The sequence below is a fragment of the Lissotriton vulgaris genome, chromosome 3_2, assembly GCF_964263255.1.
Source record: "Lissotriton vulgaris chromosome 3_2, aLisVul1.2, whole genome shotgun sequence".
Classification (NCBI taxonomy): Eukaryota; Metazoa; Chordata; class Amphibia; order Caudata; family Salamandridae; genus Lissotriton; species Lissotriton vulgaris.
In genome coordinates, this window is record NC_141690.1 from 225,051,226 (window position 1) to 225,073,890 (window position 22,665).

The 22,665-nt window shown below is 44.6% G+C and overlaps 1 protein-coding gene across 1 annotated transcript in view; it reads right to left on the minus strand.

Annotated features, from left to right (window-relative positions):
• Positions 1–22,665, minus strand: part of POLR1A (RNA polymerase I subunit A) — a 565,818-nt gene that overhangs the window by 41,401 nt on the left and 501,752 nt on the right. The window contains exons 30-31 of the mRNA XM_086964251.1: positions 17,969–18,280; positions 9,216–9,416 (exon numbers count right to left, since the gene is read on the minus strand). Of these exons, the coding sequence (XP_086820377.1) occupies positions 9,216–9,416; positions 17,969–18,280 (513 nt within the window). The remainder of the gene's footprint in view (positions 1–9,215; positions 9,417–17,968; positions 18,281–22,665) is intronic.

Consider the following 22,665-nt stretch of genomic DNA (forward strand, 5'->3'; position numbering starts at 1 on the left):
AAAACCTTTTCCTCAAAAAGAGAAATAATAAATAAAATTATCAAACTTTGTTAAAAATTTTTGACTGAAACAGTGGTCTGTGGCAATGAGCGATTTGTAGCTCGGGCCCTTTAAAATATTGATTCATCGCACAGTACTGGCAATCTTCTTGTTAACTCATCTGCTGATGCCACAGCACTTGTTTATGAAAAGAGTATGTGGAACTAAGGGAATGATAAGAAGAACACCATGTGAAATAATGTTAAACATTTAACAATAATGTAATAATTAACAAACTCAGAATAAAAGCAATAAAACATACATTTAAATGGACAGCCATATAACGCAATAAACATATACAAATACGCCAGAGCAAAGAACACTCAAGGCCATAACCTGAAGGTAATACACAAGCGCAACGTGTAGAAAGGCAATGAACTGGTAAAGCAAAGAAACAAAGCCTCATCATTATGCGAAGCCATCCTATGCCATGTAACGGCCTCTGCCATTGTGTGCACAAAGATGCTAAAAAAGGGTTGGAAAGATAAAATATGGTCGATGATGCCTGGCAACCAGGGTGGATTTTGGACTTATTCTCGGATTGCCCAAATAGAGCCAAGAATTACCACAGCTCAATGAAAATAGGTATAAAACATTTTGTAAATGTGAATCTAGGAAAGAGATTCAACAATACTAGAGCAAACTGGACCACCCCACCCAACCAAAAAAAGGAGAGGGACTATTCTGAAAGAGGCTACAAAGAGTGGGCAGCGGTGAGGACCTCTGTTATATCATGATCATATTTGGTAAAGACTTAGCTTTTTTGTTATGCCAAATCCAGGTAGTTACAAGTTCTTCTTTTCATCAGCTGAACATTTTACGAAAAAGCGAACTCTTCCAAAAGCTCCACAGCATGCCCCAATTTGATCAACACTAAAAGATGGTAACTCTTTATAGTTGGGCTCCACTGAGCAGCTTCGATCTCACCTGTGGTTGTTCAGAATTCTGTGGCATGCGTAGTATTAAGCCTCGGAAAATATCATTTTAGCAAGCATCTAAACTTTTGCAGTAGGTTCCAATGACATTGTCTTCAAGATGCTCAGTGTAGCCCATAATGAGCTATAGGGAGTGGCCTTCGATTCTTAGGGCATTACAGGTAATGTTAACGGGAGCGAGCCGTAAGGGACTAATCACTCGGCTTTACTATGCCTCTTAGAGAGAAAAGGAGTTTGAGGATCATCTGCGGCGTCAACACTGGCAAACTGCGATAGGTAACCCGCTCCCGATGGAGGTATGGTAGGCTTGTTGTCAACTCACAGGACGCTTAACGGCCAATTGTAATCTCAGGATTATTCATTTTAAGTTTCTGCACCAAATTTATTATTCACCTCAACAACTTCATAGGTATGGTCTGAGAGAATCTGCTAAGTGTGTGAGATATGGATTTCTTCCATGTGGCCTGGTTGTGTGGGCAAGTCTTGGCGTTCTGGGCTGAGGTAGTTCGCATACTATCGGAAGTGGTACTAGAACTTGTTGACTGTTCTCCTGAGATATGTCTTCTGGGCTATGTCAACCGCTTAAAGCCTGCCAGCCGACGCCTCGTGGCGGTCTCTACTCTGATGGCAAAACGGGTGGTGGCGAAGAGATGAGGTTCGCGGTCTGCTCCTTATAAAATTGTGGCTTACTGACCTGGCCTATTGCAGAGATCAATTGCAGACTTATGGGGAGGAGACTTAGGGCGGGAAGCCTGAGGCTTCCCGCCCTAAGGACTTCTGGAGCCCTATGACAGCATACATGGTTGCACACCCTGATTTAGTTGGGGAAGCGCGGCTTCCTACATAGTGTCGCTGTGGACTTCGCCTTGGATCTGTCACTGTTTTGGGACATTCTGCACTGTTGACCCTGAATGCTATAATGTAGTGTTGCTATGCTGTTGTTCACCGTAAAGACTAGCCACCACGTGGCACATGCCTTACTGGTGTTGTCCCGATGAGAGGGCTCTGAATTCATTGTATTACCTGGTAGATGGGGTAGGGGAGGCGGGAGCGAACTCTTCCAAAAGCTCCACAGCATGCCCCAATTTGATCAACACTAAATGATGGTAACTCTTTATAGTTGGGCTCCACTGAGCAGCTTCGATCTCACCTGTGGTTGTTCAGAATTCTGTGGCATGCGTAGTATTAAGCCTCGGAAAATATCATTTTAGCAAGCATCTAAACTTTTGCAGTAGGTTCCAGTGACATTGTCTTCAAGATGCTCAGTGTAGCCCATAATGAGCTATAGGGAGTGGCCCCTGTTTTTCAATCTATTCGACCTAAAGATACATTTTTACTGCTTCACACACTTTATTAAACAAAGACACAGGATGGTATTTTTGTTTTCTGGCTCCATTTCTGGAACTCTTTGGCACTTTGTTTTAGGTAAAATCAAGAAAATTCTAGAAAACGTGATTCTATTAATGGCAAGCGAGAACCGCTAAAAGTAATTTTCCACAATTGCAAGCCAAAATAAAAGTAATTAAACATAACATAATATAATATCTTTTAAGCAATATACCAATTGATTCTTGCTAACAAAGTACCCACAACAGCACAAAGAGAGTCTATCTCCAAATCCTAGTCCACCCAGCTGTTACTTGGGGCCAGTGGTGATACGGGACCCAGTGGACACTACTGCGTACCCCAAGTATCAACTACAACTTTTCATTTATGAGATAAGGGCCCCTACATTTTCTACCCCCAAGGGACTTGAGGTGAGTGTTAGTCGATTTCCCAGCATTAGTTTTCCTCCTGGTGGGCGGTTGCAGACCACTTCGAGCACTGAATGGTGTTCCTTCATCTTCGCTGTGATCACAGGAAACAGCAACATAGGACAAAGGCAACCCCTATACGTTTTATAATCAGACCCTCCAGGATTTCGTGGTTTGCCGCGAAATCGGCACTTTTGTAAAAATGCCGCGATTTTTACAAAAGTGCCAGAGAAATACAGATGTCCATTGCTGCATCTGTGCCGCCTGTGACTTTGGACCCTTTCCTTTCAGTGTTATTTAGTTAGTACAGTCTTTAAGTAGCATTGGTTTGTTAGTGCATCAGCAGATATATATAGCTCAGGATTTATTTATATACTTGTCTGTAAAACAGATGTCTTTGTGAGTTCTGTTGTAAGAAGATTCTTGAGTCAGCCAGAGCTGAGCAACTGTGTTGTCATCAATGGAAAATTAAAGCTTAAGTGAAGAAAATGTGAGGTAGAGGAGAGTAGGAGGCTGAGAAGATAGGAGTCAGTGGAAAAGCACAGACGGTATGGAGGCCACTAGCCACAGTTTGATCCAAGTAACCCTGATGGAAGACTTCCTACAAAGAGAGTCTGGAGGGCCCTGTACCTAGCCTCTCTGTCAGGCTATACAGAGCGATGTTTCAGGGTCCAACAAGGTATTTTCAGTCAACTAACCCACCCTGCTCAGCAGAACAGAACTGGCGAGAGGGAGAGACTGAGATGAATAATCTGTGGTTGGGGGCAGAGCACATTGACCACCGGCAGGACAAGGTGTTGTAAGCACCCCACATATTTGGGGGTAATGCCCATGGGCCACACCAAGGTAGATTTTCATGGCCCTAAGAGGATACTGTGACAATTATAGAGAAAAGTAAAAGAGACAGGTTCTTTTCAACCCTCTGAGTTATTCTCTTGATGCGCAAACCTGAAACGTTTAATATGCAGTCGCCTCTTAGCTACCATGAACACAACCATTAACATTCAGCAGAGAATGGAAAAAAAATCCCGTCTTCTTAAAGCAACATGATTTTTTTTTTAATCGGCACTATTCGTTTTTCATAATGTGTGCATAATACAATCTGCCAGCATTATTATACAAAACAGTACAGTGACATTTAAACATTTGTCGCTTGGTGGAGAAACATGCTGCGCTTCATATTAGTGACAGAAAGGAAAACTATGTCTAACTTTTGTACATGTCTATGTATGGTGGCCGCTTTGTGATCAACAAATAAATCGGTTGACTCTTTTTCCATCATCATAACTCCACACCAAACGATTTATAAAAAAAAAAACAATAGACTGCACTATCTCAACTAACCCATATGTGTTATGCGATTCAGGTCATCAATGAGCCAGAGTTACTGCTTATGTGTGGGCACTTTAAAGGACAGCAGGAGCAGTGAAGAGGGGGGGATCAGGAGGGGGGAGAAGGAGGAAAGACAAGGAGGAGAGACAAGGAGGAGAGACAAGTGAAAGAAAGAAAGAGAGAGAGAGAGAGAGAGAAGGGGGAATGTTGCGCATATCGCGCAATAGCGTAGTAAGGATAGGTCTTGCCTAGTAAGGTCGCCATCTCGACTCGCTCGAGAGGCTTAATAACAAGAACACTTACAAAGGGTTTGACTTCTTGAACACAAACATTTAACATACACTAAAGGTTTTTAATTTTTTGTTCTTATATAGGAATCACATTGCTGCCCTATACATCACAGGAAATGACATCACATCAGGGCCTATTTCAAAGTGGAATATTCTGCTAAAACAGTTTCCATTGTTTTAAAGCTGAAAATTAATGATTATGAGTAAAATAAAGTGCTGCAAAAATGCAGCTAAATTTCCATATTTGTGCCGCTAAATTTGCTACTCCCTGCCGCTATATCCTGGGGGCTCTGTATAATAGCATATTTGATGCAAACTAATATTCCAGCTGGCATACTGGATATGTTACATCATTCTATCTGATTACTGCAGTTCCATTAACAGCGTACTAATGACAAGCGCATAGCAAGAAGACTTAGCAGAGAACAGTTGAAACCTCATAAACAGTGTTTTACAATTCACCCAGAAGGTACTTACACCTCCTGGTCTCGTATTACAATAAGTGCCCTGGGGCCCAACGGGCGTTTGCGCCTGTGTGTACCCCCCTGGGGCACTTTGGTATTACAGTAGGGGGCGCAGACGCTTATGCGTCCCCTTCAGTAATATTGTAGCGCACTTAAAGTGCCGGCGCAACCTTCGGGAGGGCATTCCCTCATTTGCATAGGGGCGTGCCCTATGCAAATGAGGGAATTTCTTTGCGTCTGCACCCGCGCCATATTGCAGACGCGGGAGCAGAGGCAAAGAATCTATCTCTCCTCTGGATAGGAGAAAGGGGGTCCCATGGACCCCCACAGACATCCCCTTGCAGGCGGGTTCTGTCACTGACTGCACTCGTCTGCAAGGGGATCTCTAATCCCCTTTAAAAGTGTAGAAGGGTTGCCGCCAGCACTGTGAAAACACGGAGTGGCTGCAACCACTCCGTGTTTTCACATGAATGCGCTGCCCTCCGGGCAGCGTGAGTTTGTGGCTGCTCTGGGGGCAGAGCATACATTGTAATATGGCGCATTGTCATTCTTTGTGCCCACCGCACCTTTAAAAGGTGCGTCAAGCGCAAACAATGACAATGCGTAATACGGCCCCTGGTTGTTACAGGGTAGTAACAAGTGATTGGCCCAGGCCTCGCAAGATTCAATACAAAAGTCCATACTTAGTGGTTAAAAAACACAAAAAACAATATGCCCTTTAACAAGCATCACACTCATCTGTCATAAATAATTCGATTTTGAAATTCAAAGTAAGTACATTCCAGTAAGTCAAAGCTTTGATGAACAAGTTACTTACCTTCGGTAATGTCTTTTTGGGTAGAGATTCTATTTTACTGTAGATTCCTCACCTGGTGAATTTCCCCAGGGCCCACAACTTTTTCTAGGTTTGCTTTTGCAGGTGGCATCCTGTGTTATCCTCGTCGGATTTGTACTGGCCCGGATATGATGTTGGGGCCCCAATATATGCGCCACCTAAGCACACTGGCATCAGATTCTTTCTGGTCTCTGTCCGTGCTGTCGGATACGCAGTTATTGAAATCAGACTATGGCAGTGCACAGATTTTCAGGTTTGGAATATTATTAATGGACTGAATGAGAAACTTCCACAGAACAGGGAGGGTCGTTGAGAAATCTGCGGTTAGGTAGTCTACCAGGCAAGGTGTTACCAAGGGTGAGTAACTGTTCTTTATATATAGACTTCTAACTGCAGATTCCTTACCTTGTGTATAGATATCAAAGCAGTTACTCCCAGGTGGCGGATCTGTGGAATGGCTCAGACGAGTAAATCACCAGGACAGGTTGGGCAAAGTGCCCAACCTGCCAAACCTAGCTGTCTATGCAGTACTGATTTGTGAACATGTGGAGGGATGTCCACATAGCTGCCTCAAATATGTCCAAAACAAGCACGCCGTGTGCTAGTGCAGCTGTAGCAGCCTTTGCTCTGGTGGAATGAGTGCCCAATCCCACTGGAGACCTTGATGCTTTACACAATCCATTGGGAGATGGTTCTTATTCACTCCATAAGAACCAATGAATAGCAGGTTATCTTGTCAGTATTCTCTGGTCGTGTCAATGTAGAAACTAAGGGCCCTCTTTCCTTGGAGGGATAGGACGATGCATAAAAGATTAGCTAAGCGACGGATTGTTCCATATGGAAGGCGTGACTTCCTTTGGCAGGAATGCTGCTTTTTCCAGAAGACCAGTTAGTCTGGGAAGAATGAAGTGTATGACTGTGCCACAGACAACACCTGAAGCACCCTGTACTATATCCAGGATGGCTTCAATGAAGAGGAGAAATTTCGAAGGGATCAGGTGTGACTTAGTCACGTTGATGGAAAATCCTGATGTCGCTAGCAGGTTGGCCCTCTTCTAGAGCTGGCTCACAATGGCTTGTATAGGAACAACTGGTATTCCCAACATCTGTGGTTGGGCTGCAATCACTACCATCACCTTTGTGAACACCCGAGGTGCACTGACTGGTACGGCCAAAGAGAGCACTGAGAACTAAACGTGCTCTTGGCCTACCTGAAACCAAAGGCAGCACCTGTGGGTTTGCAGAATGAGGGTGAGGAAACAAGCATCCTGCAAAGTCAACATCACCATCAAGTCTAGCGGAACCAGGTTGAGCTTTTGAATTTGTCCTACAGGAAGAAGTTTTTCAGGGGTGAAGATCTAGGATGGAGTGAAAGCCTCTGTCATTCATTGGACCCAGGAAATAACAGGAGTAACAGCTAGTCCCTATTGCTGAAACCGGTACCCTCTTGATCACTCCCTTAACCAAGAAAGCCTGGATTTCCCCGAGGGGAATGGACAAATGTTCCTCAGGGAAGTGTTGTGGTGTGGGAGGCATACCTGGGGACTGAGAGAGAAAAGGTAGGGAGTAGCCCTGTTGTCCGAAGTGGAGGAGTCATTGCTGAATGTGATGTTCCTCCATTCGTGGGGGGTGAAAGGTGATGTGGCCGCCGATCGGGCGACTGAGTACTGCATGAGCAAATTAAAGTGGTTTTGCTGCAGCTGTAGGAGAAGATTCTGCGTCTGGGTATCACATTGCTCTGGGGGCCTGGATACTGTCGACCTAACCCCAACCGGTTCCCTGAAAGAACTAGGAGGCAGCTCAGGTGCGTATTGGCATTGCCTCTACTGGTATCTACTGCTAAAGACTCGAAAAGGGTGAGGTAGCTGGGATGGGATGACTTAAAAACAGGATTGACTAAGCCCAGAGAATGAACAATAGCCTTGCTCTATTTAAACCTTTCTAAGGCAGAGTCAGCCTACACTCCAAACAGCCTACAGCAGTTGAGGAGCATGACCGTCAAGGGCTGTTGGACGTCTGAGGTGTGGCACCAAAGCACCAAGTCGGTCCCAACTGCCCTACCCATACAGTCAGTGGTGTCCAAGCCCTAACGAGCAGAGTACTTTGCTATGTTCTGGTCATACAAAATCAAATCTTGTAATATTGGTCGGATTTCCTCTGGGGCAGCTGGGAAGATGTCTGCTACTCTGTCTCACGTGCAAATACATGCCTAGGAAGCACAAGGTATTTGTGGACTGAGAGCGGAGGAGAACATCTACTTAGCAAATATTTCCACATATTTAGATTCCCTGCCAAGGGGAGTAGTGGGGAATTTATTATGGTTTAGGCTCCAGGAGAAGGCCTAGGCAAGATGATGGTTTCATCCAGGTGCTCACCAGGCATCCGTTAGGGCCTCCTTAAATGGTAAGAGAATTTTTTTGTTAACTTGGGCAGAGTTGAGGATTTAGGTAAGTATGTTGATTTTCACCATAGAAGGTGGATTCCTCTGTTGCCATATTCTTGGTTGGGATGAGAGGCTAATATCCGGGGATGTGTCCAAATCACTGGCATTCTAAAGGCCATCAAATATATTGTCTTTGTTATATTGGTCATTATTACTTTCTCAATCATCATTGTGGGGAACATATGAGTCAGATAGGCAGATTCTGATTAGGTATATTGCCGAGGTCTGGGTGGAAGGTGAAGGTTGTAGGATCGTTGTAGTTCCATGGAATTCAGGGCACCTCAGAAGCAGGACCTGAATCGATTCTGAGGTTGAGGCAGACTCCGCGGCCTAAAGGTGTCTGGTGAATCAGACAAATCTGATTGGGATGAGTGGCGGGACGATGGAGACCCACTCTTTGACGACTTTTTTTGACTTATCTGATTCCGTGACATCGAAGAAGATTTATCACAGGAGCAGCAGCGTGTCCGCACCCTCAACTTTGACTGGTTTTGCTCTGCAGTCACAGGTGGCCTTATGGTTGATTTTGGTTATGCAGTCACATGAGGTCAAGTTGTGTTTGGAGCTGAAGCACCAAAGACACACGTTGTTGGTGTCAGTCACCGACATTTGATGATGACAGTCATGACATGTCTTAAAGCCTCTTGTTTTAGAGGGAGACATACTGCACACTGACATGTTTTTAGAGGGAAACTAGTTTGATAGGACTCAAAAGGGCATGATCCGATTTGGAAGGCACAGAAAGAAAAGAACTGACACCAGTGCACAGAGGTGACACATATATGGGGGGCCCAACGTCAAAAACAGGGCAGGACGGATCCGATGCTGAGCCACACATTGCCAGCTGCCGATGTGTGGGGAAATTGCTAGCAAAAGTTTCCAGATCCATTCTGGTGCCGAGGAATCTGTGGTTCGAAGACTATCAGAAAAGAAAATATATATTGGACACTGTAAAATGTTAGTTACATTATAGGTCTTTTATAAAGCCCACACATCAAACAGTTTCTTGGTGGGGATTTTGTATAAACGTTTCTACTATAACCAAAACAACACTGTCAACTGTCAGACTCAAAAGTGGTAATACAGTTGCAGAGAAACTTGCTAACTATCTGCAAACACTTACGTCAGCATATCTGAAGAGTTCAGGTAAGTTGATTCCTTCTGTGTTTAACATAAGTTCCCGGTCTCCATTTGGTTTGGTAGATTCATTTAAAAGACACCTGGTGATTCCTTTGGTCTCATAGACAACAGCTGTTTGAGCCAGCGTGAACACAACAGAGGAAATGTCAAAGTGAACCTTTATCAAGGGCAGCTTCAGTGTGATCTGGAAAAGAAAAGAAATGGAGTTTTCCTAATTACTACTGTTTCCAATAGGGTAAAGCAAACCATGACTCGATGATGCATTGACTATGTTACAGACAAAGGTACAAGTTTCTTGCGAGTCCGGATGTGGGACTAGCATTGAGATCGCAACGGATGATACGAATAGGAACATTGGCTGTTATTTTGGCCCTTGGATTCTTCCTCCAATACCCTGAAGTATAGACTTAATTGTCATTACACAAGGAACACTGGCTACTATTTGGCCCTTGGATTCCTCTTTTCATATCCTGAAGTATAAACTCAAATCACATTATGCAAGGACTACCATGATTCTGTCGAGAAGAATTGACTAACTTGGATAGCTGTGGAATGCGGAATGTGCACACAATATATTTTTGCCCTGACGAAGTTCCACCTGGAACGAAATGCGTTGGCTGATGTTCATACTTTTAATTGAAAATCTAATAAAGAACATATTCTGGAATACACACAGTTTATTTAGACTTTATCCTGGTGCACCGTCCCTCTTCTTCTGAACTCAAATGGATCACATCGCCCCCTGGTTCAAGGAGGATCTTAAGAAATCCAAGAAACTCTGTCGCTCCCTTGAGAAGGCCTGGAAAAAAGACCCAAACACCAACACCAGGGACGCCTTCAAAAACGCCACCCACATACACCACCAATTGATCCGGACTGCCAAGAAAACCGCATTCAAAGACCGACTAGACAAAAACGCCCACAACAGCAAGGAATTATTCAACATCGTCAAAGAGTTTACCAACCCCACTGCCAACTCCAACGACATCACCCCCTCTCAAACCCTTTGCGACTCACTAGCTTCGTTCTTCCACGACAAAATCGCAGACATCCACAACAGCTTCGACAACCAACCCGAAGACCAACCCACCCAACCCTCTGCCGTACCTTCACCCCCCTTGAACATCCTTAATGACTGGAACCCAATCTCCACTGAGGACAAAATCCGCCTGATGAACTCCATCCACTCAGGATCCCCCACAGACCCATGCCCTCACCACATCTTCAACAAAGCAGACTCCATCATAGCACCACACCTCCGAGACGTCATCAACTGCTCCCTCAACTCCGGCACCTTCCCAGAAAGCTGGAAACACGCCGAACTCAGCGCCCTTCTGAAAAAGCCCACAGCTGACCCCACCGAACTCAAAAACTACCGCCCCATCTCGCTCCTTCCATTCCCGGCCAAAGTCATCGAGAAAGCTGTCAACAACCAGCTCGCCGCCTTCCTCGAAGCCAACAAATCCCTCGACTCCTCACAGTCCGGCTTCCGAGCCAAACACAGTACTGAGACCGCACTCATCGCAGCAACAGACGACATCCGTACTCTACTGGACAATGGAGACACAGTCGCCCTCATCCTCCTCGACCTCTCCGCAGCCTTCGACACAGTCTCTCATAACACCCTGTTACAACGACTCAGAAACATCGGAATCCAAGGAAAAGGACTGGAATGGATCACCTCATTCCTTACCGGAAGAACTCAGAGAGTACGCCTCCCACCATTCAAGTCAGAGGCCACTGAAGTCATCTGCGGCGTGCCACAAGGATCTTCACTCAGCCCCACCCTCTTCAACGTATACATGAGCCCCCTCGCGGCCATCGCACGCCAACACAACCTCAACATCATCTCCTATGCTGATGACACTCAACTGATCCCCTCTCTCACCAAAGACCCTAACACCGCCAAAACCAACCTACATGAAGGAATGAAAGAGGTAGCCGAATGGATGAAGCATAGCCGTCTGAAACTGAATTCAGACAAAACAGAAGTCCTTATCTTAGGTACCTCCCCCTCCGCCTGGGACGACACTTGGTGGCCAGAGGCCCTTGGAAAAGCACCCATCCCGACGGTTCACGCACGGAATCTAGGCGTCATCCTGGATTCCTCACTCTCGATGACCAGACAAGTCAACGCCGTCTCTTCATCTTGCTTCAACATTCTTCGCATGCTCAAAAAAACATTTCGCTGGATCCCCACCGAAACTAGAAAAACGGTCACCCACGCACTGGTTACAAGCCGCCTGGACTACGGTAACACCCTCTACGCCGGTACCACCGCAAAACTTCAGAAAAAACTCCAACGCATCCAGAACGCATCAGCCAGACTCATTTTAGACATCCCGCGTGAAGAACACATTTCTGGTCACCTGAAAAACCTCCACTGGCTCCCCATCAACAAGAGGATAACTTTCCGCCTCCTCACCCATGCACACAAAGCTCTTTACGAACTTGGACCCGAATGCCTCAATACACGTCTTTCCTTCTACACCCCCCCCCCCCCAGCTGCGCTCCTCCAACCAACCCCTCGCTGCTGTTCCCCGCGTCAACAAAACCACCATGGGAGGAAGATCATTCTCCTACCTAGCGGCCAAAACCTGGAACTCACTTCCCATGCACCTTCGCCTCACTCAAAACCACCTAGCATTCAGAAAGCAACTTAAAACCTGGATTTTCGAGAAGTAATTCCCCACCCCTCTTCAAGCGCCTTGAGACCCTTTGGGTATGTAGCGCGCTATATAAATTTATTGACTTGACTTGACTTGACATCAACACTTGTATCTTAAATGTAAGCTTACTCAGGTAACAGTCTGCGCCATTGTGCTACAGAATACTTTGTAGTAGTTGGCCACTTTCAAAACCATTTGGTCCTCCTGGACAGCAAACTCACCACACTCTCCGCATGCTCAGAAGAATCTTCAAATGGCTCCCCACAAGCACCAGAAAAACAGTCACGCAAGCCATAATCACTAGCTGTCTGGACTATGGCAACTCACTGTGCGCCTATATCACCATCGAACTCAAGAGAAGGCTCCAGACGATACAGAACCCAGCAGCCAAACTGATCCACAGCCTGCCCAAACAGAACCACACCACCCAGCACCTGAGAAACCTCCACTGGCTCCCCATCCAGAAAAGATGCCTATTCAATCTACTGACACACCTACAAAGCCCTCCACAACCAAAGATAAGCATACTTGAACCAATGCCTGAACTTCCACCAACCATCCAGAAACCTCTGCTTCGCCTCCCTCGCTCTGGCACAAACATTGTGCATCTGCTGAAACCACATGGAGGATGCTCCTTCTTCCACTGCTATTATCAACAAAAAAAAGGGAGGTCTCCTAACAAATCCAATCAGGGGACGAGGAGCAATATACAATCAACAGAATAGGTCCCTATGTTTACAGCTTGTATTTTATTGCTTTTTATGTGAATTGACACATTTTTAACTGTTTTGAATGGCACTTTATTTGTGTATAACAATCTGGTATCGTATGGAATAAATTGTATAATTTTCTTAAAATTGACTTGATTTTATTTTATTTTCATTAGTGTTTTATTAGAAATGTGGTTGTGGCCTTAATGGGTTCTTGAGTTATCTGTGGACGCATATTACTTTTCTCTCCATTTATGGAAACATAGGGACCTTCTTCCACTGCGCCACCAAGTCCTGGAACACCCTTCCCTCCACCTTCAAACATCACCCTCGCTGACCAACTTCAGGAAGAAACTCAAGATCTGGCGCATCGACTACACCCAGCAACCCAGCACAGGTGATAAGTCGCGCTCCTCAAGTACCGATTGACTGGGCCTGGAGATTTCCCACTTTTAAGGTTAAACATTGCTATCCAGATACTTTGTAATGGACGCCTCTAAGACCTTCCTTCCTGCAGTCCTGTGGTAGTGTGTAATTTATACTGTTATGAAAGTATTTTGAGATGTCTTATCAACACCTCTTCCCTAGTGTAAAGTTGTTGGTAAAAGGCCTGAAAGGCCTCCGCTATTGCCTCATCATTAAGAGCTGGATCTTCTTTATGGTGATAATCTTTTGGAATCTGCATTATTTTTAGCTGGGTGAACAATAGTCTCCATGCATTATTGCCAAAGCTACTGTATTTTTGTTTGGTTCTAAGTAAGGCATATTCTGCCTGATCCCTATCCAGGACCAAAAGTCTAACTTTGAGTGCCAGAATTTTGCACTTTAACTTACTGGAGGTAGTCTTTTTGTGTTCTCTCCCTACATCTGCTAAGTAGGTTTCAAGGGAGTATAGGACGTCAGCCTACATCATCTTGGATTGCTACTCCCGTAATGAAGATGCCTCTAATGTAATGGTAATGTTGCTTTCCATTAATCTCAGAGAGTGGAGGAAGAGTCATCCTCTGAATCATTCTCAGTCCATATCTCAATATTTACTCCCTCATCTTAAATTTGATTATTTGGTTGTGAAGAGGATAATCAGTTAGAAGCCAAAATGTAGTTTCAATTGCAAGACGGATCATGGCACAGTTTGTGTTGCAACCTATTTCGCTACTTTTTATCTCACGTCAAATCCTAGTTCTAAATAGAAAGTGATCAAGGCGATCATATGATTTATGGACTGTGGAGTAAAACATGAGATCTATATTATTTTTTCTCTTAATAAATCCACTTCTTGAAAGTGAGTGGAGAACCAGCTAACACGATCAAATTGTTGGTGTGATCTGTGCTTTATTGGGTCCATCACAATGTTCATGCCACTGCCAACAATTAGGTCATCCTGAATGTACTCCATAGATGTAGAAACGGTTAGGAATGGTTCCTTAGAAGCATATAAATATATTATACTCTTTCAATCCCTGCTGTAGTATTATCCTTAGCATCCTGGCAAACTAATCTGGGAAAATTGCTTTCATGGTCACTGTAAATACAGACCATAAAATATGGCTAGTTCCGCTCTCTTTGTGGTCGCTGAACAAAAATGCAGTTGACACAAGTATACAACAAAATATTTCATGATTGCCAATCTTTTAGCCGGTGTATTTTATATTTTGACATTTAGGCTCTAAGCTGAATTTTTGTTGTGGGGTGCTATGAACTGTGACTCAACATTCACCAACATACAGCAAAACCCATTCTGGGACTGGTTTAGGAAAGTGAAACCTTCTCCCACTGCTAGGCAGTTATCTGAGTGTGTCGACCTTCCCTCCCCAATGATCTAAAGAGCTACTATGCCTAGTAGTAAACAATAAGCGAACCAAAACTTGAACCCACCTCATCACCTGAGCAATGTCCAATGGAGTTTCCTGCTTGTACCAAAATCACGTCTTGAAACCGGATAAGACTGTAGCTTTTAATTGGACCCCATCCTAATACAGCTGCTTCTGGTTCACCTCCAAACCTAAAGGCATCAGTCATTTTCAATCAGGGATCTATTCTGCAAATCTCCCTACTGTCCTTTATTGCTATGTCTGCCAAGTAGCCACCAGGTAGGCCTGTCGCACCTACTACTTCCGACGTTGGGCTTACTGATGCTACCAGGAGGTTAGTGACTTTCTTCACCTCCCTCATCACTTTCTGTTTAGCATTTTCAATGTCCTGGAGTGAGAGTTCTGTTTAATTCAGATACTCTGTCCATCACCACCCCCTTTTCTGAATCGTTTTGTCCACCATAAGCGTGGAAGGGTATACTCAGATGTGAGTCCCTTGCTCATTGCACCATCAGGATTCAAGCAAGCCGGGCCGAAACCGGTCCCCGGAAGCTTGTTTCCTTCCCAGTATAAGAATTGGCTTGGTAGTTTGGTCTGCCCTGTTCCCATGATGCACTGGGCCAGGGACAGACTAATTTGCATGTAGCCAGGTTCTGAGCTGGGATGGTGCAGTGAGCTAAAAAACGGTGATGGATCAAGCCCTGATCTGTTGACTGGGTATGAGTGTTCTGTTTAATTCAGATACTCTGTCCATCACCACCCCCTTTTCTGAATCGTTTTGTCCACCATAAGCGTGGAAGGGTATACTCAGATGTGAGTCCCTTGCTCATTGCACCATCAGGATTCAAGCAAGCCGGGCCGAAGACGGCTGTAATGCCAGAAACCGGTCCCCGGAAGCTTGTTTCCTTCCCAGTATAAGAATTGGCTTGGTAGTTTGGTCTGCCCTGTTCCCATGATGCACTGGGCCAGGGACAGACTAATTTGCATGTAGCCAGGTTCTGAGCTGGGATGGTGCAGTGAGCTAAAAAACGGTGATGGATCAAGCCCTGATCTGTTGACTGGGTATGAGTGTTCTGTTTAATTCAGATACTCTGTCCATCACCACCCCCTTTTCTGAATCGTTTTGTCCACCATAAGCGTGGAAGGGTATACTCAGATGTGAGTCCCTTGCTCATTGCACCATCAGGATTCAAGCAAGCCGGGCCGAAGACGGCTGTAATGCCAGAAACCGGTCCCCGGAAGCTTGTTTCCTTCCCAGTATAAGAATTGGCTTGGTAGTTTGGTCTGCCCTGTTCCCATGATGCACTGGGCCAGGGACAGACTAATTTGCATGTAGCCAGGTTCTGAGCTGGGATGGTGCAGTGAGCTAAAAAACGGTGATGGATCAAGCCCTGATCTGTTGACTGGGTATGAGTGTTCTGTTTAATTCAGATACTCTGTCCATCACCACCCCCTTTTCTGAATCGTTTTGTCCACCATAAGCGTGGAAGGGTATACTCAGATGTGAGTCCCTTGCTCATTGCACCATCAGGATTCAAGCAAGCCGGGCCGAAGACGGCTGTAATGCCAGAAACCGGTCCCCGGAAGCTTGTTTCCTTCCCAGTATAAGAATTGGCTTGGTAGTTTGGTCTGCCCTGTTCCCATGATGCACTGGGCCAGGGACAGACTAATTTGCATGTAGCCAGGTTCTGAGCTGGGATGGTGCAGTGAGCTAAAAACGGTGATGGATCAAGCCCTGATCTGTTGACTGGGTATGAGTGTTCTGTTTAATTCAGATACTCTGTCCATCACCACCCCCTTTTCTGAATCGTTTTGTCCACCATAAGCGTGGAAGGGTATACTCAGATGTGAGTCCCTTGCTCATTGCACCATCAGGATTCAAGCAAGCCGGGCCGAAGACGGCTGTAATGCCAGAAACCGGTCCCCGGAAGCTTGTTTCCTTCCCAGTATAAGAATTGGCTTGGTAGTTTGGTCTGCCCTGTTCCCATGATGCACTGGGCCAGGGACAGACTAATTTGCATGTAGCCAGGTTCTGAGCTGGGATGGTGCAGTGAGCTAAAAAACGGTGATGGATCAAGCCCTGATCTGTTGACTGGGTATGAGTGTTCTGTTTAATTCAGATACTCTGTCCATCACCACCCCCTTTTCTGGAGTGAGAGTGACATCATTTTCCAGCCTCTTTTCACCAGTCTTGGATTTTATTCATTGCACAGGGCTCGGGAAAATATTCCAGCAATCAAGCTACACCCGTCGGGTTACGGCTCAAACTGGATGGAATATGGTGTGGCAAGACAAGTATTAGCAAGCAAACCAGCAACACTGAAATACTATATAAGGATCGTGATGGCACCCGCCAACTCACTAAAAGTCCAACTGAAAGTCATCTTTGAGATCTAAGGCAACCTCTAAAATACCAGTATCTGCACAATGCCATTATGTCCCTCCAAATTGAACAACTGGCACTAAAGAACGGGGAACTGCCCTACACAGTCCAGAAAAAGGTTATGAACAGGCTTTGAGAGTCCAGGATTAAATCTTATTAAGGAACTCGGTTATCATACTCCCACTTGAACAACTTCCCTCTAGAAATAATGAACAGAAGAGCCCGCATGACGATTCTGTATATGAAGCTATTAGGTTTACCAGTTGCAGAATTTAATCCAGCAAGGGCTCGCCAGGGTGGGGCAGAGCCTATAGACTCAGCAATTACAAACATGAATCATGGTTGCACTTCATGTGCTGCTGCCCCAATTTAGATCGACATAGGAGGAGACTTCTAAAGCCAACCTTTTTGGCACAGGGCATTCACACCTACCAAGAAGCTTCAGCGCTCTTCTTTTCTCAAGCCAGTCCATGTGTTCTAGCTAGATGTGGAAAGTTTGCAGATAAACTCAGAGCCATGTTGCGCCTGCAAGCGACCAAGGCAAACGTTTCCAGGATGGTAGACAAACTGATAATAGATTATTACAGTCATTAGGTCTGAATGGATTTATTGGGTCTGTTAAGGGAGTTTAGCCAAGTTTAGAGCGCCAGAGGAAAGGCTCATGGTCAATTGTGATTACAACTACCCAACGGTGTGGCTGCTAGAGGAGCATGAAAAGTACGATCAACAACTTCGCTATCCCACCGAGTTAACATCACCCTCAACAATTCCTACAACCACGCTACACCTATCTCTACGTGTATCAACAAAGAATCCTGTGAACTCACCCCAAATATCTGAGATGTCATGATATACCTCAGGGTGATTTGACCAAAGCTTACAGATTAAGGGGCGCACCAAGGTTACAGAATACCCATTTGCCTGTTAAGAAAAATGTTATTGCATGAAGCAATAGGATAAGAAAGCAGGAGGCTATGACCCAACTCTAGTCAAAACAACTAAAGGAGGCACATTCACATGCTACGTTGGGGGGCACATGCATGCACCACTACAAAACATCAACTGTTGTTGGGTCCTCATCCCGGTCTTCGGCCACCAGTACTATTGAGAGTGCAGAACTTTGAAAAAGAGGATACGGAAAAACAGAACGCTGCTCCACTCACCTCACACCACAATCCGTTTTCTGTATCATATGTATAGCTCTCCACAGCCTGCAGACTGCTCAGGACAGCGTTTATTCTGAGTTCCTTTGCCTCCTCAGTCTGAGCAGGCCTGGTGCGCCCCTTCTTTGTTGCTTGACTGGAGAGCAAAGAAGCAGTTTCAAGATGTTCTCCAATGACGGCTTCACCATTGTCCTCCTCTCCATTCTCAGCATCGGAGCGGCCCTGCCTTGTATGGGATGGTGGGCCGTCCTCAGTCGGTTCTTCTGCATTCTCCTCAGTGCTATCATATTCTTCCTCGCTCTCGTAGTCAATCTGCAGGGAAAGAAGTCAGCAAAATATAAATATATCTATTCTTTTTTTTAAATAAAGGCGTTTGAAAATCCAATGACATGTATTGGAATGAAGGAAACATTGCAGGAAAAAGGCTAGTTTGCATCTTTAATAACAGTGTTCTGGAGGAAACTTTTCAGGGAAAAAAGGCTAGTGATGTATCTTTAATAACCATTTTAAAGTTAAATGTCAATTTATTGTTTTTGCTTTTGACAACCCTTTCTTTGAAATCTTTGCAAACAGGAAACTCCAGCTTGAAAATAATAACCCGTTCTAGCTATCCATGAACCAAACAGAAGTTATTGATGTTCAACATCAAAGTCGGCTTTTCTCCCCTGCTTCAAGGCCTTGGAACCAACAATGGCACTGCTTGTGTTTCTGTTCTACCGTGGTTGGATTAGGTTAACTCTCTTTCATCTTTAAGATGTATGTAGGAATTGACGCTCATATTAGGACACGTTCATAAGAGTTGCAATTCTTTTGTTTGTTGTACAGTAGAACAGTTGAGCTTCTCTTTGTGGAATATATTTAGCTCCATGACCTTATCACCAAGGGGAGCGTGCTCCAGGACTATATTTAGCGGTTTCATGTACCTCTGCAGCTGAAAGTAGTGATGCAATTAGGTACTAAACCCAAAATTAGATTAAAATGGTGTATATTAGATCAACGTAACAAGACGAATTTTATACCTGAATGTTCCTACATTAGGAAGAAACAATTTACTATACAGCAAATGGTTACAGTTCTTATCCGACTCAAATTGGAATGTTCACTTTTTCTGGGTTGTTTCAGTGATTGATGTGTTACCCCCAGATCTGGCATCCGACTGTAAAGACGCTCTTTTAACACTGTGACATAAATGTTGTTAAAACACTGTGAACAGTTCAACACAACCTTATAAACATCTGATTGCAATACCCATTAAATAGTGCAACTTAGCTAGTTTGCTAAAACTACACAAATAAACCATCTACTTTACTGCTCCGAACACCAGAGTGAAGAGACTATAAGACAGCACTGTGTAGACGCCTTCTATAGGGGCAGGCACCATAGTGGACTTTCTTCATGCCCAGCGACTGGTTCAGACATGCTCCTGTAGCATCTCTCATCAGCCCCCTTCCCCAAACTGTGACCCAAAGGCCTGCTACCAAGTTAACTTTCCATTACTGCAACACAACTGCAGAATCATTCTCTGTGCTGTGCCAACGCACCCGGATACAATTATTTTAAAATTCTGTTTATTGGCATTTCAAAGACCGTACATGTTTCATCTGCCGTGTATAGCAGCGGAAAAGCAACAAACAGAATAAATAATGCAATCTACCGCACAACCAACATCTACATGTTCATTTGTTCATGTGAATCAGCGTATACAGTTGCAATAACAGATATTCAGTGTTGTGTTGAGCGATAATGTCAATCAGTGTTTGAGTTGGTAACAGATAGTCTGTTTCGCAGGGGTTCCCAAATGTCACTGGGTCTGGACATTCCGGGTAGTTCTTCCGCATACAGTGCGAGGTTCTCCGTACAGTATACCATATCTTTCAACCAATGATCAGGTTTTGGAAATAGTTTGCTCTCCCAGTGTATAGCCACTCGTCCTTTAGCTAGTAGTAATGCAATGCAAACAAATTTCCCCACTGCCCCTTTCAGTTGTGGCATATGGCCTAGTAAACAAGTTTGTGGAGTATCATGAAGCACAATCATGAATGTGTGTTAGAATCGCATCCCAGTACACTCTCACTCTATTGAATCCCCAGGCAAGATGTAGAAAATCTGCCTCTAGATGACCGCATCGCTAACACGCGCTGGTTTCCCTCAGGCCACACTTATGTAGTTTAACAGGGGGGAGGGGAGGGTGGTAAGTTTGATGTATACATTTGAAATGGATAATGTGCAGGTTTCCATTAGGCGTGAGTGAGGGCGCCAGTGTCAGGATCCATGGCTTCTTGCTATGACATTCCGCCCTTCTTGTATTCTGCTGCTTACTTTATGTCCATGACTCTTATACTGTATATTTGGTGTGGGTTCTTAAGCACCTTCCTTGTTTTCTGCCACGTGCTTCATTGACTCTATTTCGCCAGTCTCAGCCTCTTGCCAATGCTTGTTGTATCATCTTTGGTTACTGCCCAAATGTGTTATATGTCTCCGTGTAACTTTTGCCAATGCTTGTTTCTGTTTCACTTGGCAAGCTGCCTTTTACGTGTTACCGCTTTTTCGCCCACATTTGCCAATGCTTGTTTCTATTGGTTCCGATTTGGATTTGCTGCCGAGGTCTTTTTTCCCTCGACAGCTCCTGTATCTCGGTTAAGGACTATAAAAGGGGACCACGCCCTGAACACCGTGCGGATTATCCTTCCTGATTTCCCGAGTTCGGATGTCTCCTGCCTTCGCTCCGGTCTCCGCGCCTGAGAGGTCTTCACTTCTGCACCTGTTCCCGCTGCCTGCTAAATGGTAGTAAACTACCACGAATATCCGCTAATCTGAGTTGCAGGTAGGATTGATCCTTTGTTCTTCTAAGCTGCCGGCTGGCGATTCCTTTGAGACTCGAGGGGCGTTTCCTCTGCAACTTTGAATCCTCGTATTTCCGAACATTGACACTTAATTGACCTGCCTTCTGGTTTCTTTCTCCGTGTGTATAAAACTTGAAACGAACAGTATTCTAAGGCGAAAGGACCTAGATTTGGTTCCAAACTTTGGTGGGACTTCATTTGTTTGAACATTGGAAATTAGCAATGTTATTTCATGTCGCTTGAATGTTTGGCCACGTCAATCTTGATGAGAATATAGTGTTAACTGTGATGATAACAGTGTAACCTTTCTGAGAATGTTTCTTGTGCTCTAATTAACATTTATGAATGCGTGTTTTGACTTTTTGATCTCTCACTGAATCTGAAGTATAGCTCTTGCTATTCACATGCCTGCAACATCATGTTAATCGGAATATGAATCGTAATATCATTGTGAATATAAACATTTCTTTTTGGAAACCTAATCTTTGTTTGGCTTCAATAACAGAGGATATTGTTTCTGATTATTTCCTTTGAGGAGACCTTTCATATCTGTCCATTCTAGCGGGGTTCATTGGGTTAAGTGTTACTACTAAGGAACTGTTCCTGGGGAATTCAAGTGAACCTAATAATCACGACCCTGACAGAATAATCCGCCCACGAATTTTATTCCTCCCGAACAGTATCCAGATGAATGCCACCATGAATGATCTGTGTGCTATGATTGGAAATTTACAGACAGAACTAACTGCAAGTAGAACTGAAACAGCAGCTTTAGCTAACAAGGTTACCCACTTACAATCACGTCTGGATTCGGTACCATCCTTAAGTCAACGTCAAGTAAACGTATCTAGTTCACCACCTTCAGTGTCTGTCACAGTTCCTACTACCGTTCCTTTGGCTCAACCAGAGAGGTTCGCAGGGGAACCTAACAAATTTCAAACCTTTTTAACACAGGTCCAATTGCATTTTATGGTAAAACCAGCTGCATTCCCTGATGCTCAATCTCGAATAGCCTTCTTGATTTCCTTTCTGAGTGGTGACGCAGCTATGTGGGCAGTTCCCTTGGTGCAAGCTGATGATCCTCTCTTGTACAACTGGGTGCATTTTAAACGTGAATTTGAAAGAATCTTTGATAGACGGACAATAACAGGATCTGCCGACAGAGAGCTATTAGAACTACGACAAGGAAACAAGGAGCTAGTTCACTATCTCACACAATTCAATCGTCTCATTGCCGAGACTGATTGGCCTGAAGCTAAAAGGGCAGCGCTATACTATCAAGGGCTAAAGGAAGAGCTAAAGGACCTCATAGCACCAATTGACCCTCAACCCCGAACTTGTGCTGACCTTATTGCTCTTAGTCTTCGTCTGGATCATCGAGTAGCCGATCGCAAAGGGGATAAGAAGAGAACAGATGTTCGAATCTTTTCTAGGGCAAGGGACAGATCGCATCTAAATGCTCAAGAAACTACTGAACCCATGGAGATTGGAAGCCTGAGAAAGCCCCTAACCCCAGAGGAAAAAGAAATTCGAAGAAAAAATGGTCTTTGCCTTTACTGTGGAAAAAAGGGACACTTCGTTAGAGAGTGCTCCCTTAAACCTAAGAACTCTTGGTCTAGAGACAAGAAAGAAGTTAAGTCGGAAAACTAGAGAACTCGAATTTGGACCAGGAGACTTTTTCGAGTTGGTTATCCCCTCCTGAACAATTTGTCGCTAACACCTTGCAGTTAACTGTACCTCATCTCACCTTGAACGTTTATTTTAGTTTACCCAATCTGAGAAAAATCTTGGTAGCAGTAATGATAGATTCTGGTGCCACTGGAAATTTCATCGATGCCAAGTTTATTACCAAGA